Source organism: Pelodiscus sinensis, chromosome 30 (assembly GCF_049634645.1).
Source record: "Pelodiscus sinensis isolate JC-2024 chromosome 30, ASM4963464v1, whole genome shotgun sequence".
Taxonomy (NCBI): Eukaryota; Metazoa; Chordata; order Testudines; family Trionychidae; genus Pelodiscus; species Pelodiscus sinensis.
The window spans coordinates 2,200,224-2,221,978 of NC_134740.1; the positions used below are offsets into that span (position 1 = coordinate 2,200,224).

General features: G+C 55.9%; 2 protein-coding genes across 2 annotated transcripts; both read right to left on the reverse strand.

The window, feature by feature from the left end:
- Nucleotides 1-5,718: 5,718 nt before the first annotated feature.
- On the reverse strand, nt 5,719-13,346 carry LOC102454335 (mast cell protease 1A-like). Its single transcript, XM_075911889.1, has 7 exons — nt 13,288-13,346; nt 10,276-10,352; nt 8,874-9,021; nt 8,233-8,368; nt 6,949-6,999; nt 6,172-6,444; nt 5,719-5,874 (listed from the first exon to the last, which is right to left on the reverse strand). The coding sequence occupies exons 1-7, from the start codon at nt 13,344-13,346 to the stop codon at nt 5,719-5,721; spliced, it is 900 nt and encodes a 299-aa protein (XP_075768004.1).
- Nucleotides 13,347-16,170: 2,824 nt separating this feature from the next.
- On the reverse strand, nt 16,171-21,443 carry LOC142821053 (granzyme H-like). Its single transcript, XM_075911835.1, has 4 exons — nt 21,386-21,443; nt 19,156-19,303; nt 18,530-18,665; nt 16,171-16,828 (listed from the first exon to the last, which is right to left on the reverse strand). The coding sequence occupies exons 1-4, from the start codon at nt 21,441-21,443 to the stop codon at nt 16,673-16,675; spliced, it is 498 nt and encodes a 165-aa protein (XP_075767950.1). The 3' UTR covers nt 16,171-16,672.
- Between the last annotated feature and the right edge of the window lie 312 nt (nt 21,444-21,755).

A 21,755-nucleotide genomic window follows, 5' to 3' on the forward strand; every position in this document is an offset into this window, starting at 1 on the left:
GAGCCAGGCATCTGGGGCAGCAGCAACCCAAGGGGGCCCCACAGCACCCAGCCCTGGAGGCGTGAGACTGGTGTCCAGGTGTCCAGCACAACAGGGGGCACTTACCTGCCCAGGAGATGGAGCAGAGAGACAGGAGCCGGAGAGACAGCGGTACAGGACTGATCCTAGCAGCCATTGCCCTAACGGAGCTCTGCCCGGTGAACTATGGGGCTGCCGACCCCAGGGCTGCCCTCTCTGCTGGTCTGACAGGAAACTCTAGAGAGGAAACCCGGATGAGCGGAGCGGTGTTCGGTAAAGGGAAGGGACGTTCTCTTGTTGCCGCTCTGCTCACCGTGTCTCCAGAACCCTCCCTCCTCACCCCCCAGCGCACTGAAGGCTGAGTCTCGCCTCTTGCTGCTTCCCAGCGATCTCTGTTACAACATCTTGATCTTAGGGGAGGGTCTCGGTGAGCCCAGCAAAACAGCCCCCCGCTGCTCATCCACAGCTGAGACCTTGGATAGAGACAAGCCGGAGACATGGGACTTAGTGGAAGGATGGAAAGGGGAGCACAGATACAGGCAGAGGACTCGTGGCTGGGGAGGGGGTGGGCAGGGAGCTGGCACCAGCCGTGTTTAACATCGGTAGTTTTCTCACCGACAGGGGAAAGTTCTGTCCCGATCTCAAGGCATCAGGGCCCCCCCATCCCCCGGACATGCAGGGTAGAGGATGGTCCAAGGGCTGTTGCAACACCCAACGTTGTTTGATCATTTCTCTCATCGGTCTTGGATTTTCTAGTGTTGCAAAGGGCTCGTGGAATCACAACCGATTTTTTTTTTTTTTTGCTGCTTTTCAAAGGCAGCCACACGCTCCCCTAGGAAGGCCACCGGAGCTGGAGTTTTCCTTCAAGTAAGTTGATCCGTTGGTGTGTCACATGTCTATGTCAATGCCTGAACTGTGCCAGCAGGAAAAAGGGGAGGGGGGAGATGATTTTCTAACATTGTCCAATCTGGGTGCACAGCCAAGGCTGAGATAAGAGCCGGCTGCTCCTTCCTGTTCTACGCCACAGACCGGGGCTTTCAGTTTTGTTTAGCTGCGGAAGAAGGGGGCAGGGAGCCAGCTAGGTTTGCTCTGCTGTCGTTTCCTGTCATGTTGGACCTAGGGAAGAGGCGCAGGCCCTGGGCAGCAGTTCTGGGTGCCGGGGATGGACAGTCAATGGGACGGTAGAAGGACGGGGGTGGAATCCCCAACAGCTGGGCCTAGTGGGAACTGTTTCTTCCCAGTTTCCCGCGGTCTGGGATTCCGTAGGACACTTTCTCCTGCAAACTTTTACCGGCCACAGAGATTGTAACTGTCAGCCCTGACCCCTGGCGTCCCCCAGCTGCCTTTCCCACCCACCTGGGCCCAGCAACGTAGCTGCTTCAGAATTTTTTCCTGGATCCCCTCCCCTCCCAGCTCCTCTCTCAAACCCCAGGGCTGTATCTAGACTGGCCAGTTTTTCCGGAAAATCAGACGCTTTTCTGGAAAAACTTGCCAGCTGTCCACACTGGCTGCTTGAATTTCCACAAAAGCACTGACTTCCTACTGTAAGAAATCAGTGCTTCTTGTGGAAATACTATTCTGCTCCCGTTCAGGCAAAAGTCCCTTTTGCGCTAAGCTTTTGCGCAAAAGGGCCAGTGTAGACAGCTGAGATTTGTTTTCCGCAAAAAAGCCCCGATGGCGAAAATGGCGATCGGGGCTTTTTTGCGCAAAAGCGCGTCTAGATTGGCCACGCAATTCGCTTTTCTGCAAAAAAGTGCTTTTGCGGAAAAGTGTCCGTGCCAATCTAGACGCTCTGTTCCGAAAATGCTTTTAACAGAAAACTTTTCCGTTAAAAGCGTTTCTGGAAAATCACACCAATCTAGACACAGCCCAGGAGTTTCTCCCCCTCAGCGTTTGGGAGGGTGGGGCAGAATAAATGGCAGGTTATGTAGTTGGGTCTGGACCCTGCTGTGCAATGTCAGCATTGAAGAAGTTCCCCTCCTGCCTCCCCCCAGGGGTAACCGGGTGCCCTAGGAACCAGCCCAGATCTGCTGAATATTTCTTTAAAAAAAGGCATTTCCAGACAACCAGCCAGGAAACTAGAACTGGACCCAAACAGCTGTGAGCCTGCAAAGGCCAGAACTCAAGTCCCATGGGCAGAGCTGCCGACAGGGAGGTAAAACTAGAACCTGCACCCTTGATTCCCACCTCTCCCCAAATCCGCCATGGGAACAGCCGTGTCCTGCACACAAAGCTGTCCCCTGAAGGGTGCAGAACCCGGGACAATTCTCCTCCACCCCATGTCCAGCCCCTGCTCCAAGTCCCCTTCCCCCACTCACACCGTTGGAGGCTGGAGGCGTGAAGTAGACTGGGGCCGGTGAGTGTGGGTCCAAGTCCAACCCCTACAGCCGCAAGGTTTGTTCTGGGTTCCTGGGTGTCACAAGAGGGTGCTGTGATGCGGTTAATCGAGCCGTAGCACAATGCGTATGTAGCTCAGCGTTCACAGAACAAAAGAGACTTCCACAGTCTCTTAAACTTTCCTCTCACAGGTTTTATTGCACGCGCTTCAGGAGCAGTTTTAAAAGCAAGCGCTAAGCAATTAAAATGGCATTAAAAGACATCACAAGCATTAAAAGGCTTTAAAACAAAATTTAAATGGTATAATTAACCATCTAAATCTAATTCTTAACCCAATTTATCAGCCGAATTCTTAATTCAAAATAAAACACACACACACTCATACACGCATCTCATCCTCTGGGACTGGCCAGGCCCCAGGTAACGTTGGTTAATTTGGTGGAGACAGAAGTCCAATGTGCACGTTGCCCCAATATGCTGAATCGATGGACTCCAACTCGTGGGGCAAATTGGTGTGGTATATAACCCCTCAGGGGAGGGGAAATCAGTCCATGGGGAGTGATATCCATTGGTTACACGTAGTCTGAGTCCGGGTGGGGTGATGTCTGTAGGTTGCACCCCCCTCCCTCCTTCTGCGGGTGATCTTGGAGCGTCCTGCTTACATCACCCAATTCTGCTTGCCTCGCCACGAGTGATAAGCAACAGAATATCCTTGACTAGGTCTTTCCCTTGTTACTCCTTCCTACCTGAGACCGTTGTCTCCTTCGATACCGTTTTGTCTCCTCAGCGCACATACCCAGTTCTCTTATTTCACACGGTCCTTTCTTTCAAAGTTGGAAACAAGTCCATAATCCTCCAGGGCACTGCCTTGAACCTTAGTACGGCCTCTCTTCAGCTCACTTACTGTTCATTCACTCATGCCAACCATTCACACTACCCATGATTCGTGACACGGGGAAACCCAAAGTACCGACCTTAGGGTGGGTGCCCCAAACCCTTCAGTGGATGGGTCGGCTCTTCCTGCTTACAAGAAGACGGGTGATGCTAAGAACACGTCTGTACCTTTGAGGGGGGTGCAACTCACGTGATCCCTGAGGACATGAAATTTGGTATTTTGGTCACTGAGAGAACTTATAAACTTCTCAATCTAGTCAATGACACGCCAATTCAGGGGGCTCTCCATGGCTCTCCATCCAAAGACATGGTTTGGAAGCCATTTCAGATGTCCCCTTGTGATGGAAGGTTGGCCAGCACTCCATGATGAAAGGGTGTACAGGGGGTGTTTGCAGGGAGCCAGGATAGCCAATAGCAGGAGGTGTTGAAATTTAAATCAGAAGTTACACCTGCTCTTTCCTTTGTGTGAGTTTTAAGCCAGGCGCTGGGGGAAGCAGGATGAATTGAACCAGGCAGGACTACCAGGCCTACAAGGAACATTGAGCATGGAAATGGAGTAGACTTTGAAGCGCAGATCTCTGAGTAGCTAGGGAATGTCTAGTTAGACATGATCTGCTTATTTTCTTTGTCTTGTTGTCTGCGTGAGCCTGCCTAAGGCAGAGAGGTCAGCTGACGGAGATTTCCGGTTGTTTTCTCTTTGTATTCCCAGCTCTCTTGTGGAAAAAGAGCTTGGGGTACCCCTCTTCCAAGTATTCCCTTCCGTGGTTCAGGAAGAAAGGGTGGGTTTTTTTTACTTGCTCGTGGCAGAAACCTCGCAAGGCCAGGGGATTTGTGACCCTGGGGAGTTTTTAAGCAGAAGCCTATAGAGACAAGGAATTTGTAAGGTCTCTTGGAGGGTTCCCCCTTCTGCTCTTGGAGTGTCAGAGCGGGGAACAGCCTTGACAAACCACGAGCCCAGCCTTTCCCCATAGGGATGAAATCCCCACCCCCTACCTGAGCTTTGGGAGGTGTAGCGGCTAGACTAGATTTTGCAGTTCATGTTGATCGCTTGTTCCCAAAGTCACTTTTGCGTAACTTCATTTTTTATTCCAGGCAGCCTACAAAGTAAGGAGCGAAATGCACCCAACTGGGAAGGGCAGGACAAGGGAGTGGGGAGGAGGAGAAGTGTGAGGGGGGATTTGATAGCCGCCTTCAACTTCCTGAAGGGGGTTCCAAAGAGGCTGGAGAGAGGCTGTTCTCAGTGATCACAGGTGGCATATCAAGGAGCAATGGAGAGGTCCAGATTGGATATTAGGAAAAACTATTTCACTAGCGGTGTGGGGAAGCGCTGGGCTGGGTTCCCTAGGGAGGGGGTGGACTTTCCATCCCTAGAGGTGTTTAAGTCCTGGCTTGACCAAGCTCTGGCTGGGATGGTTGAGTTGGGATTGGTCCTACCTTGGGCAGGAGGCTGGACTTGTAGATTCCTGAGGTCTCTTCCAGCTCTGGGATCGTCTACAATCAGTCAGGTCCCTGCCAGCTGGCCTGGCTGGTGCTGGGCACAGGGGTGTGTGGAACGGGTCCAGCTCCCCAGAAACGTACTGAAGGAACGGCCCAGTGACCCCAGGGGAGGAGGTGGGATGAAAGTGGCCCAGCAGGGCAGGAATGATGAGGATCTGCCAGAAACGTCACTTAGTTGGCTGACATGGGAGACAGCCCCAAACCACCGGGTCTGGTGGGCTCGTGTCCAGTACCCCCGGGGACATGATCTAGCAGTTTCCCAAGGAATGAAGCAGCCAAAGGGTTGGGATTTCCCAATGGGAGTTGGGCTTCAACCCAGCTCCTGACTCCCCTAGGCTCTCTGCCTTGACACTCCTGGGTCAGGGCAGGGGTGGGCAATCATTTTTGACCGGAGGCCACTTCAGTAATTTTTGAAGTGGCCGTGAGCTGCCCTAGAAGAGGTGGGGCCTCAGGCGGAAGGGGGTGGAGCCAGGACACACACATTTGTGATTCCCTGCTCACAGACCCTGATGGACTGGGGGGATGAGAAGGGTCGTTGCCCTCCCTAGAGAGAACCACCAGCTGTTCTAGGTGCCTGTGCCTCTGGTAGTGGGAGGAGACTTTGTGCTCTCCCCACCTGCCTCCCCCAGGTCAATTAGGGCTTGGGAGGGGAGGCAGGGAGCTGGCAAGGTCTCCTCCCGCCCTGCCCCCATCCTGCAGAGTGCACACTGCACCCCTGGCAGAACTTTGTGTGCTCCCCCTATCACCTGGCCCTGATTGTCCTGGGGGCGTGGGGCCAGCAGGACCTCTGGGGGGCACTTCAACCCACGGATGCACTTTTCCTTAATCTGGGGGCTAGAGGCTATTTGAGTGGAGTGATATTGGCAGGGGAGTCCATCTGAGAGGCTGCGTTGCTGCTATTCCGCAAAGCCGCCTTCCACCTGGACTCCTCCAAAGCACAAGAAGCGGTGCAGCTCTGGCCTGCTCCGGGATTCACAGCCGGGCTCCAGCCTGCAGCCTGCCAATCGTCTTTCGTATCCAGGGGACGAAGGCGGAGATTTTCGTGTAGACCCCGGGTGCTTTGCAATACCCCCAGGAGACGATGCCCCAGGCTTTCTCTCCACACACCAGGGGGCCCCCGGAGTCGCCCTGCAAAACGGAACAAGCCACAGATGGAAAACGGCTCATTTCCTGCTTTGCCCGGGGCAGCGACACCCCCAGCAACACCCTTGGTCTCTGCTTGGGCCCTTCCATGGCTCAACAGATCTCAGGCCCCCCCTCTTAATGCCCTGTCCTGCTGGTTTCTGCCTCCCCCTGAGATTTGCCAGTTAACAGCACCTGGCGCAGCGGGGCCTGATGGCTACTGACCACTCCGAATGGGAACTCCAACAGCCTCGTCAATCAGAGCCACTTATCTAGGGGGGTTGAGGCCAGAAGGGGAGGTACCTGTGCCGAGTCGTAAAACTGGGCTGGGTCCCCCACACACATCATGATGGCGGGGTCGTAGCCACGATAAAGCCAGGCCGGGTTCCTCGGACACGCGGTGTCCGGCATCACCACCACGTCCACTTCCCGGAGCGTGTCTGGTAACAGCACAGCATCTGGCCTAAGACTGCCCCAGCCAGCGACAGTGCACAGGGTCCTTGGCTTCACTTCCTCATTAGCACGGGGCAGCTTGATGGTACCCACAGGGCTGTTCAGCTCCGCATCCATCTGCAGCTGAGAGACAGGAACGATGAAATTCAGTCTGAGGCCCACAGCCAGTACTGAAAAAGCAGCCAATAGTGAAACAACTGACCCTCTAATCCTGTGATAGGGGTGGTACCTGCAGCAGTGTGAGGTCACTGGGGGTGGGGGATGGGATGGGGGTGGTACCTGCAGCAGTGTGAGGTCACTGGGCGTGGGGGATGGGATGGGGCGGTACCTGCAGCAGTGTGAGGTCACTGGGGGTGGGAGATGGGATGGGGGCGGTACCTGCAGCAGTGTGAGGTCACTGGGCGTGGGGGATGGGATGGGGCGGTACCTGCAGCAGTGTGAGGTCACTGGGGGTGGGGGATGGGAGGGGGGCGGTACCTGCAGCAGTGTGAGGTCACTGGGGACGGGGGATGGGATGGGGGTGGTACCTGCAGCAGTGTGAGGTCACTGGGGGTGGGGGATGGGATGGGGGCGGTACCTGCAGCAGTGTGAGGTCACTGGGGGTGGGGGATGGGATGGGGGTGGTACCTGCAGCAGTGTGAGGTCACTGGGGGGTGGGGGATGGGATGGGGGCGGTACCTGCAGCAGTGTGAGGTCACTGGGGTGGGGGATGGGATGGGGGCGGTACCTGCAGCAGTGTGAGGTCACTGGGGGTGGGAGATGGGATGGGGGCGGTACCTGCAGCAGTGTGAGGTCACTGGGGACGGGGGATGGGATGGGGGTGGTACCTGCAGCAGTGTGAGGTCACTGGGGGTGGGGGATGGGATGGGGGCGGTACCTGCAGCAGTGTGAGGTCACTGGGGACGGGGGATGGGATGGGGGCGGTACCTGCAGCAGTGTGAGGTCACTGGGGGTGGGGGATGGGATGGGGGCGGTACCTGCAGCAGTGTGAGGTCACTGGGGGTGGGAGATGGGATGGGGGTGGTACCTGCAGCAGTGTGAGGTCACTGGGGGTGGGAGATGGGATGGGGCGGTACCTGCAGCAGTGTGAGGTCACTGGGGGTGGGAGATGGGATGGGGTGGTACCTGCAGCAGTGTGAGGTCACTGGGGGTGGGAGATGGGATGGGGTGGTACCTGCAGCAGTGTGAGGTCACTGGGGGTGGGAGATGGGATGGGGTGGTACCTGCAGCAGTGTGAGGTCACTGGGGTGGGGGATGGGATGGGGCGGTACCTGCAGCAGTGTGAGGTCACTGGGGGTGGGGGATGGGATGGGGGCGGTACCTGCAGCAGTGTGAGGTCACTGGGGGTGGGAGATGGGATGGGGTGGTACCTGCAGCAGTGTGAGGTCACTGGGGGTGGGAGATGGGATGGGGTGGTACCTGCAGCAGTGTGAGGTCACTGGGGGTGGGGGATGGGATGGGGTGGTACCTGCAGCAGTGTGATGTCACTGGGGGTGGGGGATGGGATGGGGTGGTACCTGCAGCAGTGTGAGGTCACTGGGGGTGGGGGATGGGATGGGGGCGGTACCTGAAGCAGTGTGAGGTCACTGGGGGCGGGGGATGGGATGGGGGTGGTACCTGCAGCAGTGTGAGGTCACTGGGGGTGGGGGATGGGATGGGGGCGGTACCTGCAGCAGTGTGAGGTCACTGGGGGCGGGGGATGGGATGGGGTGGTACCTGCAGCAGTGTGAGGTCACTGGGGGTGGGGGATGGGATGGGGCGGTACCTGCAGCAGTGTGAGGTCACTGGGGGCGGGGGATGGGATGGGGCGGTACCTGCAGCTGTGTGAGGTCACTGGGGTGGGGGATGGGATGGGGGTGGTACCTGCAGCAGTGTGAGGTCACTGGGGTGGGGGATGGGATGGGGTGGTACCTGCAGCAGCATGATGTCATTGTTTAAAGTCTCCTTGTCGTACTGGGGGTGGGGGATCTGCCGGCGCACGGGGATCACTTGCTGGCTCTGTTCCCGTTTTGCGATGTTGTGGGCTCCCAGGGTGACAGTGATTTTTCTGTAAGCCGAGGGCAGCACGTGAAGTTGGAAACATGTTTTTCTGGATCCTAACTCCTGACCTTGTGGGGACGGGGCAGCCCGGGGCTCTGAGGTCGGGTCCCAGATGTCTTCCCTGCCCTTTGGGCTTGGGTGCCAACTGCCCCCCAGCCAACTCCTTCCTCCCAGGCAAATCCAGGCTGGGGTCGGTCCCCAGGCCAGTGCCCTGCAGAGCTGCCCCGGGGCTGTGACTCCACCCTGCCCCACGCTGGACGAGGGACCAAGCCCCATCTGGGCTCCCTGGCCACAGCCCCATTGATTTACCCAGCTCTGCGGCTGGGCAGTGGCTTTCAGAGTCCCCTAGAGACTCTCTGACACCCCCTGAGCAAGTCAGACCCCTGGGCTCTGCTCCCTCAGCCTGGCCACCCCCTACCCCTCCCCTGCCCCCCACACCAGCACCAAAGAGCCCAGATTCCCCTCCCCTGCTGACTCCACCCACCCCCACGTCCCAGCCCAGAGGCACTTACTCTCCCTGGCAGTGAGCCGCCGTCAGCACAAAGTTCTTCTCCACCAGGAACCCACCGCAGCGCAAAGTGGCGTTAACATGTTGTATCCGCAGAAAGGCCATGTAGGGCCTGGAGTGGGGCCGGGCTTCCCATCCCCCGACGATCTCCCCTGCAAGGAGAGCAGGGCTATACGAAGGGTTCCCTCACCTCCTTGAAAAGGACCGAGCTCCCCATACCAAAGGGGGGCTCCCACAGCCTCTTTCCACCCCCTTGATGCTCTCCCGGGGCGACCCTCCTGCCACCTGCCCCACACTGGGGATGGAAGGGAAATCTGCAGCTTTGACCTGGCTGGAGGCAGAATCGGTGCCAACCACCCCAAGAGTGGGGCAGGACTCGCCCTGCCTTGTGTTCACAGCTCTGTGGGCCAAAGTCACCCCAGGCTGGTCCAGCTAGTCCCCAGCAGGGCATGCTGCTTCTCCATCCACCCACAGGGACCATACTAGGCTGCACCTCGCCTGATACCCCAAAATACCAGCGCCAGGGGAAGTAGTTTTACTGAATGAATCCTACCCCAGGGAGCCCTTTTAGCCCTCGATCCTGGCTAGATTTTTTTCCCTGTGCAACCTACTTCTTTCTCTCCTATGCTGGGAAATGTCAAAGGGACAATTTTCAGGCTTTGGTGGATGAAAAAAAAGTTTTAAGGCTGAAAATTGCAAAGCGAGAATGTCCCTCAGGAAAACAACAAACCTTCTGGGATCTGCTCGGTAGAAGGCGCCAGGCGGGCGGGCAGGAGTGTTGGAAAATCTCCCCTCTAAGGAATCACTGGGATTGGCTTTATTGTGGGAGCTAGACCGAGGTCAGGGACCTATTACTGGGCTAGTCACTGCACGGACCCCTCACCCCTTCCCCGAACATTGTACAGGTCCAACACACACAGGCAGCATCGCTTTTGTTTTTAATAACAGGAATGTGGGGCCCAAGAAGCCTGTTCCTAAGGGGGTTGGATGCCCAGTTCCCATCAGCAACCTATGGAAATGAGAGCCCCACGGACAGGTTTAATTTCCCCCAAAAATCCTGGGCTGAGCTGGAAAAAGATCCCAAGTTTCCTACATCCAAACCCTTCCCGTTAGCTCCCTGCTCTTGCCCCTCCAACACCTGCTCCATCTATCTCCCCAACCGCCCTGCTGCCATCTCCAAGTCGGGGACACGGCTTGGCAGTGGGGTCCCACAGAAGCCCTCTGGGGGTTGATCCACCCATCCCCCGTACGCTGAGAGCCCCAGAGGTCCTCAGGGGAGGCTGCAGGGGTGGTCGCAAAACCCCCCTGGCCTCAGGCGGCTCAGGGGAAGACCCTCACTCAACCCACAGCCCCCAACCCTGCATGGACCCCTTTCCACACACCCTCAACCCCCTTCCTCCACTCACCAGCCCAGCCCCCAGGGGGCAGGAGGAAGGCCCAGGGGAGCAGCCCCACCCCCAAGAGCGGCATCGTCAGAGCCATCCTGGGCCAGGCACGGAGCCGTTCCCAGGCTTGAGGCTTATATGGACCAGGCGGGGGCAGAGCGGAGGCAGGTGCAGCCAACCACAGGGCCCCACGTACACGTCTGCTCGGGAACACCCACTGGAGATGGCCCACGGGGGGAGACGCCTATTGGGCAATTCTCAGGTCACAGCTGCACCCATCTAGCTGGGAGGTTTCCTCTCCTCTGGTCCTCAAGGAGCTTGGCCTGGTGCCATGGCCACTGGGGACCCTGCCCAGCCATCTGCCTCTCAAATGTGGATAACATCTTCCCCTCCTCAATTACTTGATGTCACAGAGAGATGAGGTGTGTTTTCCTTCGAGGTCTAAGGGAGGAAAGTTTAGCCCACGGGCCATATCGGACCTTCTGTACAGCCCCTGAAGTCCCACCTGAGGGTGGCTCCGAGCCCCTCCCCATATGGCTAATTTCCCCACTTCTTCAGCTCCCCCAAAACTTTGCCCCACCCTGCCTGAGGGCATCTCTGTGCTGCTGTCCCTGAACCAAGCCCCTGTTTCTGCCCTTCCCCATCCTGTTTATGTGAGCTGTGCACAGCATGGATCAGTATCAGCGCTGGGTGAGAACCACACCCTGTCCCCTGTGTGAGATAGAGACGGGTGGCTCTGATCTCCCTGATACCCGCCTCCCGCCTCAGACCTTGTGTACGTGACACCCAAAGCATCTCTCCCCCCCAGATTTCCAGTGACAGACACTTCTGCTGCCCCATTCAGTTAATCAGCCCCCAACAAGGTCAATTTGGTCCCTGAGCAATGGGGGAGGTATCATCTCCCGACAGGGAATGGATCACACAGAGCCAGGAGCATCCCTGCTCCAACTATGTCTGCATGAAGGTCCCAACCAATCACCCTGCTGCCTCTGTGTCAGGTCAGCAACCAGCAGTCTCCAAGTGCCGAGTGGAAGAGCCCTCAAATACAAGTGAAGGGCTCTAGATGTGTCTAGTACGGATGCACAGGGTTTTGTATTGAGCTACACGAGGCCAAGTGGGTCTGGATCGATCACAACTGGAACAGCCTCCATTGGAATGAATCGGGTAAGAACAGAAATGGAGCTGGCTGGGTGTTCATCCATCTTCATTGACCTTGAAAAGCTACAGAGGATGTAGCTCTAGATGAATGTTTCTTAAACTTTTTAAGACACCAAACGATACATTATTTTATGAGGCACACCAAGGATTTTTGGTTGAGCATAAAAAAAAGTCGGGGGAAAAGGGGCTGGGGGAAGTTATTGAGCAAAAAAAAAAAAAGTTGCCTGCCCCTTTAAGATATTAACATTCTTTTATGAACAAAACAACAAGATCTACTTGGTCACCATATGGCAGAGTGTCATGGAGCGTAGGGGAATCCTCAGGCCCTTCATCCCCATCCGCAGCCAGACATGACCTTCGGCCGGCAAATAGAACAGAAGGTTTATTGGTTGAGAGGGACACAGCCTAGCACAGGACCATTGTTACAGGAATCAAGAGTGTTCACTACACCCCATCTTGGGGATAACGGGGCCCAGAACCCTGGCTCTGGGCCACTGCACATCTTTCCAAGTCAGCTGGACTCCCTTCTCCTTAAGCCATCTGAAAAACTACCTGCCACACACAGCAGCTCATCACCTAAGTAGTCCTGCCTCCTGCTTTGTCCTACTTCCTGATCCCAGGTGTTATCTGACTACCACTGGTTGCATCTTCCCCCTCAGATCAGGTGACAGGCTTGTCTGGGGCATTCCCTACATGTCTGGCCTCAGGAGGTCCCCCCCAGAGATCCCATCTCCGGCTGGGCACTGCATACACACACACACACATACACACAGAGTCGCTACAGAGCAGCACAAGACAATACCAATCACATACAGCACAACAAAGCAACCAGTGAATGCAAAATAGAGTGAATAGCATGGCTGCCAGAGTGAACACAGACCTCAATAGGACACACAGAGCAACCGAGAAAAACAACAAGACAAAAAAATATAACCGGATCACGTCTAACTAGACATTCCCTAGCTACTCACAGGTCTGTGCTTCAAGGTCCACTCCATTTCTACGCCCAGTGATTCTTGTAGGCCTGATAGTCCAGCCTGGTTCAATTCAGCCTCCTTCCCCCAGTGCCTGGCTTAAAACTCATGAAGTAGAAGCGCAGGCTGGTGTATCTTCTTATTTCAATTTCAACACCTTCTGCCATTGGCTCTTCTGGCACCCTGCCCTAGCTACCTGAGTTTAACCCTTTAGTCACTGAGGGTATGTCTACACTTGCACCGTATTTTGAAATAGGGATGCAAATTCAGCAATTCAAAATTGCAAATGAAGCCGGGATTTAAATATCCCATGCTTCATTTGCATAATCGTGTTATGGCGCTATTTTGAGTTGGCGCTATTTCGAACTAACAGATGCTGTGTAGACGTGGTTATTTTGAGAGACAACCCTTCTCTCGAAATAACTGTTAAACCTCATTGTACGAGGAATAAGGGTTATTTCGAGAGAAGGGTTTTCTCTCAAAATAATCGCATCTACACAACATTTGTTAATTTGAAATAGCGTTAACTTGAGATAGCGCCATAACGCGATTATGCAAATGAAGCATGGGATATTTAAATCCCGGCTTCATTTGCAATTTCGAATTGCTTCATTTGCATCTCTGTTTTGAAATAGGGTGCAAGTGTAGACATACCCTGAGTGTTGGCCAGCCCTCCACCTATCCATCACACCGCGGAGCATGGGGTTTATGGAGAACAGGCCAAGGTCAAGGACCTTGCTGCTGTTTCTGAGCAATGGGAAAAGTCTGGTTCATGAAGGTGACTGGGATGCGGCGAGCTAAGTGTGGATTCTCACAGGGTAGTTCCCTAAGCACCGTGTGATATTTGAATAAATAAATGAGCTCTCCCTAAAAAACCAACAAGACCTCAGAACAGACTCACTGATCCTCCTCAGCATAGGCCCCTCTGGGGGAATCTTTGTCCACCAGGGTGTTTTTCATGGACCTTCATGTAGATCTGTTCTGTTCCTGAGGTTGTTCTGTGCCTGTATCCATGATCTGTTGCTAGTAAAAGCTGTAGAGGACCCCGAGATGGGTGGGGTGGAGGACAGGGAGGAAGCCTCTGTCGGCAGAGGCATGTAGTCTAGACACAGCCCTAATGTGATATTCGTTTTATGTTAATTGTTATATTTCTTTAATATAGATTTGAAATATGCTGGTAACACAAGAGGCCTACGGAATCCAGGTTCTGTAAGATGGCTGGTGGCAATAAGATATACGTGGGGAACTTTATGCTTTGTGCTTGTAATTTTCCTTAAAGGGGTGAAGCAAGAGTCTGCAGTCAGGCCAAGTTTATTTTTTTGCGCCTTACCCAGAACGTATGCTATAAATCTGCTAACACAACAGTTCTGGGTGTTTTATCTCTTGGTGCAATCGCGAGCCGATGGCCTTTTGTGAACCTCAGCTTCCGTACATCTTCCCACCCAAAAAGACATCTGGCCCTCATAATGAATAGTCATAAGATACCCAAAGATTTCTTCCAACTAAAGGGGGTACCCTCGAAAATCTTGGGGTGTTAGGCCCAGTTATGGAAAACGGGTGGTGTATCCAGAATGCTTTGGCACCCAAAAGGGGTATTTAGAGAGATCGAGGCTGCAATCTGACACCTCGTAGAAAGAGAGCAGCCCGTCCCGGGTCGCGAGAGTAGAAGGTCAGAGAAAACTTAGGACCTTCCCCCAAGACAAGACCAGAAATCTCCCCATTGGCTTGGACAGTGCCTGACACAACAGGGCCTGATGGTCACTACTAGCCCTGAGGGGAACTCCAACGGCCTCATCACTCAGAGCCACTTTGCCAGGGGGGTTGAAGTCAGGAGGGGAGGCACCTGAGCAGAGTCGTACAACCAGGCTGTGTCCCCCCCCCACAGACAATGGTGGACGGGTCATAGCGACAATAAACCAAGTCGGGGTCCCTCGGACACGCAGCATCCGTAATCACCACCACGTCCACTTCCCGGAGTGCGCGTGGCAACAACACAGCATCTGGACAAAGGTTGCCCCAGCCGGTGACAATACACAGGGTCCTTGGCTCCACCCTCTCGTGAGCGTTGGGCAGGGCGATGGCCCCACCCACATGGTCGGCGCCACGTTCCACTCCAGCCGAAACATGAGAAGGACAACGTGGAATCAGAGGGCCACAGGCAAGAATATGGAGACAAGAAATTCTCTGCAACACCCATGGAGTTGCTGCAGGAAGATAGATAGGAAGGGGGCGGTACCTGTAGCAGTGTGAGGTCACTGGGGGTGGGGGATGGGATGGGGGCGGTACCTGCAGCAGTGTGAGGTCACTGGGGGTGGGGGATGGGATGGGGGCGGTACCTGCAGCAGTGTGAGGTCACTGGGGGTGGGGGATGGAATGGGGGCGGTACCTGCAGCAGTGTGAGGTCACTGGGGGTGGGGGATGGGATGGGGGCGGTACCTGCAGCAGTGTGAGGTCACTGGGGGTGGGGGATGGGATGGGGGCGGTACCTGCAGCAGTGTGAGGTCACTGGGGGTGGGGGATGGGATGGGGGCGGTACCTGCAGCAGTGTGAGGTCACTGGGGGGTGGGGGATGGGATGGGGTGGTACCTGCAGCAGTGTGAGGTCACTGGGGGTGGGGGATGGGATGGGGGCGGTACCTGCATCAGTGTGAGGTCACTGGGGGTGGGGGATGGGATGGGGGCGGTACCTGCAGCAGTGTGAGGTCACTGGGGGTGGGGGATGGGATGGGGGCGGTACCTGCAGCAGTGTGAGGTCCCTGGGGGTGGGGGATGGGATGGGGCGGTACCTGCAGCAGTGTGAGGTCACTGGGGGTGGGGGATGGGATGGGGCGGTACCTGCAGCAGTGTGAGGTCACTGGGGGTGGGGGATGGGATGGGGGCGGTACCTGCAGCAGTGTGAGGTCCCTGGGGGTGGGGGATGGGATGGGGTTGATACCTGCAGCAGTGTGAGGTCCCTGGGGGCGGGGGATGGGATGGGGGTGGTTTTGTTTTGATAATAAAAGTTTGTTTCCTTTTTTTTTTTATTAGCCTGGTTTTATTGTTTTATGTGCTGGGAATGTGGAATTGATGTCTGAGCTGTTCAACGTGGGGTTTTCCTCTCTGTTGTAACTAAGATTTGAGCCCATGGGGGGATTCCCCTGAGTGTCTAGATTAATTGGTGGCTCTTTTCAATCTAGTCACTGTGCTGGCAACTAGAGTTTTGTTTTGGTGCTAAAAGTTTGTTTTCTTTTTTTTTAATTAACCTGCCATTGGTTCATTTCTGTGCCCTGGAAAATCTGTGTCTGGGTATCTGCAGGCCTCTGACTAGGGGGCAGCGACCACCGACTGCAGCTCGTATTTTCTCTTTTCTTTTTCAAACGCTTGGGGGAAAGAGCTAGAGATCTCCCTGAGCTTTTTAGGGGGGCGGTTTCCCATGTGATCTCTTCCCTGGTTTACTTGGATTACTTGGGCGGTGGCAGCGGTATTTATTCTCCAAAATCTGGGTATTAGGATTTGGGGCGGGGGGGGGGGAGATCAGGTTTTGGGGTTGCTTCTGCAGGCTCCCACTACTGCTTTTGTCATGCCAGAGTGGGGAACAGCCTTGACAGGGTCCCAGCCTAGGGCATGAACTACAAATCCAGCCTTTCCCCGGAGGGGTGAAATCCTGCCCCACTTCCCCACCCCAGTCCTGGCACATGCAGCGGCGGCTCTGGATTTCGTGGGTCGCTCAGTCCCCGAGACACTTTTTTGTAACTTCGTTTTTATTCTGTGCTGGGTACAAAGCAGGGAGTGAAACGTGGCAGGCCGGGGGCGGGGGAGCTGGGAAGGAGGGCTCAGCCCTGCGGATGGATCTGCATTGCTCAGTGTGGCCTTCGCGCCGGTCCTTGACAGCTGGCCTGGCCGGCGCTGGGGGGATGTGGGACGGGCGCTGGACCCCTGGGAACAAACCGTGAACAGAGAGCTGGTGGCAGGATTCACATGGGCCAGGCGGGCAGGGGATGGTGAGGATCTTCCAGAACCATCACCCATCCGGCTGACACGGGGCAGACCCCGAACCGCCAGCTCTGCCCCAGGGCTGGGCTCATGGCCAGCACCCCAGGCGACATGAACCTGGGAAGAGGCAGCCAAAGGGTTAAGAAAAGGGGTTGCATGAAGTTCCTAACTCCCCTAGGTTCCGACCTAGATTCTCATGGGTTTGGGAGCTCCCCGAGTGAAGCAAAAACTGTGGGAGTGGGGGCGCCTCAGCCTGAGGGGGGCGGGGCATCTATATTCGGGCCCCTCCAAATCACAGAAGCAGTGCTGCTCCGGTCACAGTCTGGCTCCGGCCTGCTGCCTCCTCATCGTCTCTTTTATCCAGGGGACAAAGGCGGAGATTTTCGTGTAGACCCCGGGGGCTTTATCAGGCCCCCAGGAGACGATGCCCTGGGCTCTTCTTCTGCACACCAGGGGCCCCCCGGAGTCGCCCTGCGAAACGGAAGAAGCCACAAGTTGAAACGAACACAGGGAGTCGTTTCTTGCTGATCCGCGGCCCAGTGACACCCGCCCGGTCTCTACGTGGCCCCTCCCATGCTCCAGCTGGGAGTCCATACCCCACCTCCCTCTCTCCAGCTGGTTTCTGCCTGGTGCAGTGAGGCCTGATGGGAACATCCCACTCCTACGGCTGACGCATGCCCCCAGCTTTGTCAATCGAAACCTACCCGGGGAGTGGAAGCCAGGAGGGGAGGTACCTTTGCAGAGTCGTACAACTGGGCTGGGTCCCCCACACACATCATGGTGGAGGGGTCATAGAGACGATACACCCAGTAAGGATTTCTCGGACACGCGGCGTCCGGCATCACCACCACGTCCACTTCCCACAGGGTGTCCGGAAAAAGCGGAGCATATGACATCACACTGCCCCATCCGGCGACGGTGCACAGGGTCCCGGGCTTCACTCTCTGGTGGGCACGGGGCAGGGCGATGGGACCCACCAAACTGTTCAGAACTGCTTCCTCCTCCAGCTGAGAGGGAAAGAACAATGTCACTCAAACTCCGGATCCATGTCAGTCACACGGAGACAGCGAAACATCTGGGAAACCCACAAGTACAGGCTCACTGAGGCTGGGAGATGGGATGGGGGTGATACCTGCAGCAGTGTGAGGTCACTGGGGGTGGGGGATGGGATGGGGGTGGTACCTGCAGCAGTGTGAGGTCACTGGGGGCGGGGGATGGGATGGGGGCGGTACCTGCAGCAGTGTGAGGTCACTGGGGGTGGGGGATGGGATGGGGTGGTACCTGCAGCAGAGTGAGGTCACTGGGGTGGGGGATGGGATGGGGCGGTACCTGCAGCAGTGTGAGGTCACTGGGGGTGGGGGATGGGATGGGGGCGGTACCTGCAGCAGTGTGAGGTCACTGGGGGTGGGGGATGGGATGGGGGAGGTACCTGCAGCAGCGTGAGGTCACTGGGGGTGGGGGATGGGATGGGGGCGGTACCTGCAGCAGTGTGAGGTCACTGGGGGTGGGGGATGGGATGGGGGCGGTACCTGCAGCAGTGTGAGGTCACTGGGGGTGGGGGATGGGATGGGGCGGTATCTGCAGCAGTGTGAGGTCACTGGGGGTGGGGGATGGGATGGGGGCGGTACCTGCAGCAGTGTGAGGTCACTGGGGGTGAGGGATGGGATGGGGGCGGTACCTGCAGCAGTGTGAGGTCACTGGGGGTGGGGGATGGGATGGGGCTGGTACCTGCAGCAGTGTGAGGTCACTGGGGGTGGGGGATGGGATGGGGTGGTATCTGCAGCAGTGTGAGGTCACTGGGGCTGGGGGAAGGGATGGGGGTGGTACCTGCAGCAGTGTGAGGTCACTGGGGGTGGGGGATGGGATGGGGTGGTATCTGCAGCAGTGTGAGGTCACTGGGGCTGGGGGAAGGGATGGGGGTGGTACCTGCAGCAGTGTGAGGTCACTGGGGGTGGGGGATGGGATGGGGTGGTATCTGCAGCAGTGTGAGGTCACTGGGGGTGGGGGATGGGATGGGGGTGGTACCTGCAGCAGTGTGAGGTCACTGGGGGTGGGGGATGGGATGGGGCGGTACCTGCAGCAGTGTGAGGTCACTGGGGGTGGGGGATGGGATGGGGTGGTACCTGCAGCAGTGTGAGGTCACTGGGGGTGGGGGATGGGATGGGGTGGTACCTGCAGCAACATGATGTCATTGTTAAAAGATGTATTATCATATTGCGGGTGGGGGATTTGCCGGCGCACGGGGATCACTTGCTGGCTTGGTTCCTGTTCGTGGATGTTGTGAGCTCCCAGGATGACAGTGACGTTGCTGTAAAAGTTGAGAGCAGCCCATGGATGGGCCGTTAGCATCTTGAGGGTAGATGCAATGCGGGATTGGTCAGGAGTGGGGACAGTGACCTGGCTCAGATCCCAGGGTAAGCCCTGGGCATGGGATCAAGATCACACTCTGCACGTGGTCAGCTCCAAGCCAAGCCTACATCCCCCCCAGCCCAGCACCCCACAGACCTGCTCTGGGGCTGTGACCCCTCCCTGCCCCACACTGGGCAAGGGGTCAGACCCCAGCTGGGCTCACTGGCCTCACCCCCATTGATTTCCCCAGCGCTGGGGCTGGGCCGTGGGTTGCAGAGGCTCCTAGAAACTCGCTGACACCTCCTGAGCAGATCAAACCCCTGGGCTCTGCTCCCCAGCCTGGCCAACCCCTGCCCCTCCGCTGCTCACCCATGGTGGTACCAGAGCTTCCAGATCCTGATCCCCCATTGATCCCACCTACCCTCACGTCCCAGCCCAGAGGCACTTACTCTCCCAGGCAGTGAGCAGCCGTCAGCACAAAGTTCTTCACCACCAGGAACCCTCCACAGGAGAAACTCTGATTTCCATGTTGTATTTTCAGATAGGCCATGTAGGGCCTGGAGTGGGGCCTGGCTTGCCATCCCCCGATGATCTCGCCTAGGGGGAGAGCACGTTCACACACAGTGCTCCATAACCTCTCTGGGTTGGGACTGAGCTCCTCATCCCGAAGGGGAGCCCCCGCAGCCTCATCCAAGTCCCTGCAATGCTCTACTGGAGACCCCCATGTCAGATATTCTTCCTCCCAGACAGCTCTTCCCTACTCTGGGTGCCCCGTAGAGCTGGAGGGCAAGTCTACAGCTCTGACCTCGCTGGGTGGAAAATCAGTGTCTAACACACTGCGCCTGGGTCTGTAATTGCTTTGTGTTGAGTCACCAGTGTGGGGACCGTTGTCACCCCAGATTAGCTCCTGCAGCCCCCATCCATGCACAGTGACCAGACAAGACTTTCCAAGCCTAGCCCCCCAAATATTTAGTCCAATGGAAAATTGAGGTGTTGACTAATGGCTGCTTCCCAGACTGGGAAGATGCAGTAGAATCTGATGACTTTTGATGCCACGCATATTTTATCAGGACAATGATGATCAGCAAATTATGAGTTTTCAGATGATCCCTCAGAAGGCAAGCTCCGCTTAAAATGTCTCACTTGTGGTTAAAGAGCTTGTGGTACCCCTCTGAAAGAAGGTGAAATGAACAATCCCTTTCACAAACAAAGAATGGGAAGCGGCTGTCTAGGAAGGAGTCCTGCAGAGAAGGATTGAGGGGTCAGAATGGCCCACAGGTCAAATAGGAGTCAACAGTGTGATGCTGTCGCAAAAAAAGCCAACATGAATCTGCACAGCATGAACAGGAGTGTTGTGAGCAAGACTCGAGAAGTCATTCTCCCGCTCTACACTGTGCTAATTAACCCTCAACTGGAGTGTTGTGTCCAGCTCTGGGAAACAAATTTCACGAAAGCTGTGGAGAAATTGGAGAAAGTCCAGAGAAGAGCAACAAGAATGAGGAGAGGTCTGGAGAACATGAGTTATGAGGGAAGGCTGAAAGAATTGAGCTTGTTTAGTTTGGAAAGGAGAAGACGGAGAGGGGACGTGATAGGGGTTTTCAAGTATCTAAAAGGGTGTTACAAGGAGAAGGAGGAGAAATTTTTCTCCTTGGCTAATGAGGATCGGACAAGAAGCAATGGGCTTAAATTGCAGCAAGGGAGGTTTAGGTTGCACATTAGGAAAAACATCCTACCTGTCAGGGTGGGTAAGCACTGGAATAAATTGCCCAGGGAGGTTGTGGCATCTCCATCCCTGGAGATATTGAAGATCAAGTTGGAGAGACACCTATCAGGGATGGTCCAGATGATGCTTGGTCCTGCCATGAGGGCAGGGGACTGGACTCAATGACCTCTCAAGGTCCCTTCCAGTTCTCGTGTTCTAGGATTCTCTGATTTGTGACTCTCCCCCATGGCAGTAAGTCAAGTGTTCATGGGAGATCCTCAGTATTACCTGCCCGGCTAAGTCTGTGATCCTTTACTCCATATTCTTCATAGTAAGATTATTATTATGTGATTCTGACAAACCCATTTAATAAGGGGGTGGGGAAGGGATATTCAGGGCAGTGAATGAGTCATTAGGGAAAAAAAAACCAATAGATCTTAGGAGAAGGTTAATGCTACAAACAGCCTGCAAGTGACATCTGCTGTTTCACTTGACGGCCGGCATTCCTCCTACCCATCAAAGGCTGTTTTGAAAATCCGCTGCTGCTATTTGCATCTGGGGCCACCAATCTGGATCAAGGCTGCCCAGATGCCAAGAGAGATCAGGGTTTCCTTGTGCCCGGCTCGGCACTGAGTCTTGCCCCAAAAACTTCCATTTAGAATCACAACACTGACAAAGGGAGAAGGAACAAAGACCCAGGAGTCCTGACTTCCAACCCCCCTGCTCTGACCACTAGACTCCACTCCTCGGTTGGAGGTACCACCCAGGAGAACTGGTTCCCACCAAGGACAGATTAAGAAAAAGGATTTCGAGGCCTCAGGCTCAGCCAGAAACCATTAGGCCAGGGCTGCATCCATCAAAACCCCTTTGTTTCTGGCCAGCCCTTGCATCTGACTCTGGGGAGGAGCTGGGATTTGCACACAACCCAGAAAACTCCCCACTCTGTCCCCACAATCCCTGTTCCTCCCCACACTCACCAGCCCCAGTGCCGGGGGGCAGGAGAAAGGCCACAGGCAGCAGGATCAGGATCAGCATCGTCACCATCTGGGGAAAGCAACAGGGCTTGTGACTCAGCCCCAGGGAATTGATAAAGCCAGCCGGAAACCGGCGATCACATGGGGGCTGCCCACTTGGGGAGCTGTCACAACCCAGGTGCCCACAGAAACCTCAGCAACAGGCTGCTGACCTGTGGGGGCAGGAGGAAGGGGGCGGTGTCTGGAAAACAGCCTCCCTCTAGAGGAAAGTCCCTCTGCCCCAAGAGCATCCGGGAACAGGGCTCCATGGATCCTATCTGGATCCCAGCACACCTGGAACCATCTGGAGCTCACCTGTCTCCTCGGTGCCAGA

What these genes read in the sequence shown, in the direction of transcription:
- LOC142821053 (XM_075911835.1), bottom strand. Translation starts at nt 21,443, where the DNA reads ATGCTGATCCTGATCCTGCTGCCTGTGGCCTTTCTCCTGCCCCCCGGC. An exon ending in GCCCCCCGGCACTGGGGCTG is followed by an intron (nt 19,304 to 21,385) that starts GTGAGTGTGGGG and finishes CTCTCCCCCTAG; the next exon opens with GCGAGATCATCGGGGGATGG. An exon ending in GCTGCTCACTGCCTGGGAGA is followed by an intron (nt 18,666 to 19,155) that starts GTAAGTGCCTCT and finishes CAACTTTTACAG; the next exon opens with CAACGTCACTGTCATCCTGG.
- LOC102454335 (XM_075911889.1), bottom strand. Translation starts at nt 13,346, where the DNA reads ATGAAAAACACCCTGGTGGACAAAGATTCCCCCAGAGGGGCCTATGCT. An exon ending in GTGACCTCACACTGCTGCAG is followed by an intron (nt 6,445 to 6,948) that starts GTACCACCCCCA and finishes CCTGTCTCTCAG; the next exon opens with CTGCAGATGGATGCGGAGCT. An exon ending in AGTTTTACGACTCGGCACAG is followed by an intron (nt 5,875 to 6,171) that starts GTACCTCCCCTT and finishes TCCGTTTTGCAG; the next exon opens with GGCGACTCCGGGGGCCCCCT.